At 26.5% G+C, this 3,883-nt stretch overlaps 1 protein-coding gene across 1 annotated transcript; it reads right to left on the reverse strand.

The window, feature by feature from the left end:
- Positions 1-450: 450 nt before the first annotated feature.
- LOC105766991 (heavy metal-associated isoprenylated plant protein 8) lies at positions 451-3,571 on the reverse strand. The gene is made up of 4 exons (XM_012586525.2): positions 3,466-3,571; positions 3,164-3,348; positions 1,753-1,840; positions 451-746 (listed from the first exon to the last, which is right to left on the reverse strand). The coding sequence occupies exons 1-4, from the start codon at positions 3,569-3,571 to the stop codon at positions 451-453; spliced, it is 675 nt and encodes a 224-aa protein (XP_012441979.1).
- Positions 3,572-3,883: the final 312 nt, after the last annotated feature.

Consider the following 3,883-nt stretch of genomic DNA (forward strand, 5'->3'; position numbering starts at 1 on the left):
TTTTCTGAGACATACAAGCAAGTTAGTTGGGTATAACACCAAGTATTCAAGCACTTCAAACAATCATGAATCAAATTGTAAACAAGATTAAATAAAATTTGTTCAATATGCCTTCCAATAAAATATAATTTAAATGATATAGCATCACATCAAATCCAGTAACAAGAGGAAAATTTCCAAAATAGGATGAAAATGGCTCAAAAATACTAATGACTGCATCAATTTGGGAAGAGCAGTGGCTGCACAATTTCGAACATAAAAAGGTGGATCTCTAGCACTGCCACCAAAAGAAGAGGTGCAATAACATGCACCCAAATCCTTTTGGAAACAATTACTTGAAAGCAATGCTACATTCGGGAAATTATTGGGAACATGTTCCATGGTTACAATCCAGTCCTCGCTTATTTTGAACTAAAGAGAAAAATGTGGTACAGAATTCAACAAGTTGATTCACATTATGGAGCATGAAAATATATTTTGGTTGCTAAAAATTTGATTGGGACAAATATTTTGTGCGGAATATTGTGGAGGGTAATTTAACACTACAATCTTTTCTTCCTCCCCCTTTTTGTTGCTCTTTTCATTTCCCTTGTCGTTGTTTTTCTTTTTATCCTTGGATTCCACTGCCACAATTTCAACATGTTTTCCCAGTCGTCGCCTTATGGTTTCAGCAATATTTGATGCACCCAAACTTCCTGTAATCGTCACCATCGACTTCTTCATATCTGCTTCCACGTTTAAAATCCCTAATAAACATCAACATTAATTATATTTACTTGTATTTTCTTATTTATTGACTTCCTTTTATTATATTTTGATAGACACAAATCTAAAAAATACTTTCTATTTTTTTATGTAAGATTTATTCAGGTTCCCACTATTTACTCCTTTTAGTAGGCTCGACTCATAAGAGTATGAGTTTTTCAAATACGATTTGAGTTTATTTGACTCAAATTATTATTTAATAATGAGAAATTTTCAAATTAAATTAAATACAATTAGAGGTGTTCATGGGCTTGGCCAGACCCAATTAAAATGTTAAGGCCCATTTGCTAGGTCCGGCCCGAAAAATAGGCCTAAATTTTTGTCCAAATCTGGTTCTGATAAAAGTACTAAACCCATCCCTGGCCCACCCGTATTATTTTTTATATTTTTTATATAATTTTTTTTAAAATATATAATACATCAAAAATATTAAAAACATTAAAATAAATGTTTTTCAACAATTAAAAAAATATACATACCTAAATAACACTAAGATAGATGCAACTTAACAAACAAATGCCTCTAAAATAGTAACAAAATTAACACTAAAATAAGAATTATACAATATCCAAAACAATAACAACAAAATAGTAGCAACATAATAGTGAGAAAAAAAAAGCAACAAAACAATAAAAAAAACAGCATGATTTTTTTTTTTGCATATTCGGGCCAGGCCAAACTCCGGGCTAAAAAAATTTTACTCGAGACCCAACCCGTTTTCTAAACGGGCCTTATTTTTTTCTCAAGCTCATTTTTCAGACATATAATTTACCAAAATCCTTTCATCTTTCGGGCGGGTAGACCATAGACAAATCTAGATACAATGGATGATTGAGCTTAAGTAAGAAAATAATAACTTAATATTTAGGGTTTAAGATTAAACAATCACATTTTCACAATGTTTGAATTAAAAGAAAAGGAAAAAAATAATAAAAAATGTAATTTTTCGATAATTAAATTTGTAAATTAAAAGAGAAAAGAGTTTACCTTTCATTTTCTCTATACTTTTCTTAATATCATTTGCGCAACCTTCACAGTGTATGTTCATTTTAAGTGAAACAACTTCAATTATAATCTGTACAAAAATAAATAAATAAATAAAGTATTCAATTTTTTAAAAAATAAACACAAACAAAAATTTAAAATATACTACATTATCACGTATTCATTTAAATATCAATTCAGTTGTTAAAATTCTAAAAGTTCAATATTTTTATAATGCGATGAATATAATTTTAAGAATATTTTTATCAGTTTATATGTAATTTAAGGAAAATGTATATACATAATGAGAACTGAACCAAAAATCTCGACATCTTTAATACCTCAATTTTACTATTTTAATTAAACTCATATCTAATTTTTATATATATTTCACGCACATCGTGGGTATACCATGATCTAGCAATTATTAAAAGTTTATATAAACATTATATAATTTTTTACTAAAATGATAAAAGTTGAATTTTAAAATTATAATGTATTAAATATGAGATTTTATTGATTTTATATGAAAATATGAACAAAAACATCCTCATTATAATATATTTTATTAAATAATATTTTTTGATAATTTTTCAAATGAGTTAACAAATTAGTAGGAGTTAAATCAAAAGTGGGGTTTTTTTCAAATATCAAAAGATTCTTTGAATAATTAAGGCTTAATGTATCATTTTGTATTTAAGTTTGACATTCTTTTTTACTCATTGATATTTTTTATGTGGTAGTTAAGTTTTTTTATATCTAATCTAGTATATGCGTTTGTTAAAAGTTATATATTTTGTTACCCAAATGTATTGGTGTTAACTTTTAGTGTTTAATTCGATTTTAGTATTGATTTGATGAAAGTTAATTGCTAATATTATTATGTTTGAATTTTTATGATTTTATTAATAGAGTAAATTTAGTGTAATTATGAATTTGTTTAATTTTATACTTAATTTACTAAATACAATCCATAAATATGATTTAATTTGGGTTTTAAGGTTAATTTGATCAAAGTTAATTGCTAATATTATTAGCTAATTATGAATTTTCATCAAATCAACTGTAAAACCGAATCAAACACTAAAAAGCTAACATCATTACTTTTGAATATCAAAATATATAACTTTTGTCAAATATAGGTACTAAATTGAACCAAAAATAACACGCATACTACATTAAAAAAGTCAAATTCAAACACCAAATTATATATTAAGCCAATAATTAAATATAGATATGTGCATTTGTTTGTATAAATAAAAATAATTTCTTAAACACCTAAAACCTCCTCTATTGATTTGATTCGATTTGATATCAATTTGGTTCAATCTAAATTATTAAAACTCATTTGATCCAATTCAACATGAAATTAGACGAAATTATCAAATAGAAAAGTAAATAAAGGGATGATTACCTCTTGTTTCTTTGGTAGCTCTTGTACTTTGTGATCATTAGGTACAATTTTTGGTTTGGGAGAAATAAGCTCAACATTCGTACTGTATTTCTTCTTAACTCTTTCCAAGACCTTCAATGGACCAGCCTTTTGTCCCTTCACTACCACTCTATTACTTTTCATATCTGCCTTCACTTCTTCAATCCCTAATCAAATTAACAAAACCCCAAACATTAAATTTGACGGTAAATTCAAACTATGCTTAATTACAAAAAGAAAAAGAAAAAAAGACCTTAAAAGTTTTGTAGTGAAATTTTTCTAACCTTCAAAACCTGTCAAGCAATTGATAACCTTTGAAACACATCCTTCACAATGCATGTAAATTTTCAACACAATTTCTTCTTCTACAATTTGCTCTTTATTTCCCATGTTGCTTAATTAAAGAGAAAAAAGTAAAATTTAACCCAAAAACCTTTTCTTTTTACATGTACCTTTGCCAATGCTTGATGGAGTAATCCTCATAAACTTTGACTACATGAGTTAAAGGTATATAGTAGAGTGAGCTATGAATAGGGTATTGTTTGCTTTAATATGAAACTTTTAATAAATATAAAAATAATATGTTTAATTCACATGTTTAATATTTTGATACTTTTTTTTTTTACACAATCTGATATCTATACGTGAACAATAATATCTGTATTTGGAGTGGGTGGATGTCAATTACTTTATATGCTTGTC

This window comes from Gossypium raimondii, chromosome 5, assembly GCF_025698545.1.
Source record: "Gossypium raimondii isolate GPD5lz chromosome 5, ASM2569854v1, whole genome shotgun sequence".
NCBI classification, from domain to species: Eukaryota; Viridiplantae; Streptophyta; class Magnoliopsida; order Malvales; family Malvaceae; genus Gossypium; species Gossypium raimondii.

Excerpts from the sequence above, each read along its gene's own strand:
- LOC105766991 (XM_012586525.2), bottom strand. The coding sequence starts at position 3,571 with ATGGGAAATAAAGAGCAAATTGTAGAAGAAGAAATTGTGTTGAAAATT. Across the intron at positions 3,349-3,465 it reads TTGCTTGACAGGTTTTGAAG|GGATTGAAGAAGTGAAGGCA; the intron begins GTTAGAAAAATT and ends TAATTTGATTAG. Across the intron at positions 747-1,752 it reads AAGTATAGAGAAAATGAAAG|GGATTTTAAACGTGGAAGCA; the intron begins GTAAACTCTTTT and ends GATGTTTATTAG.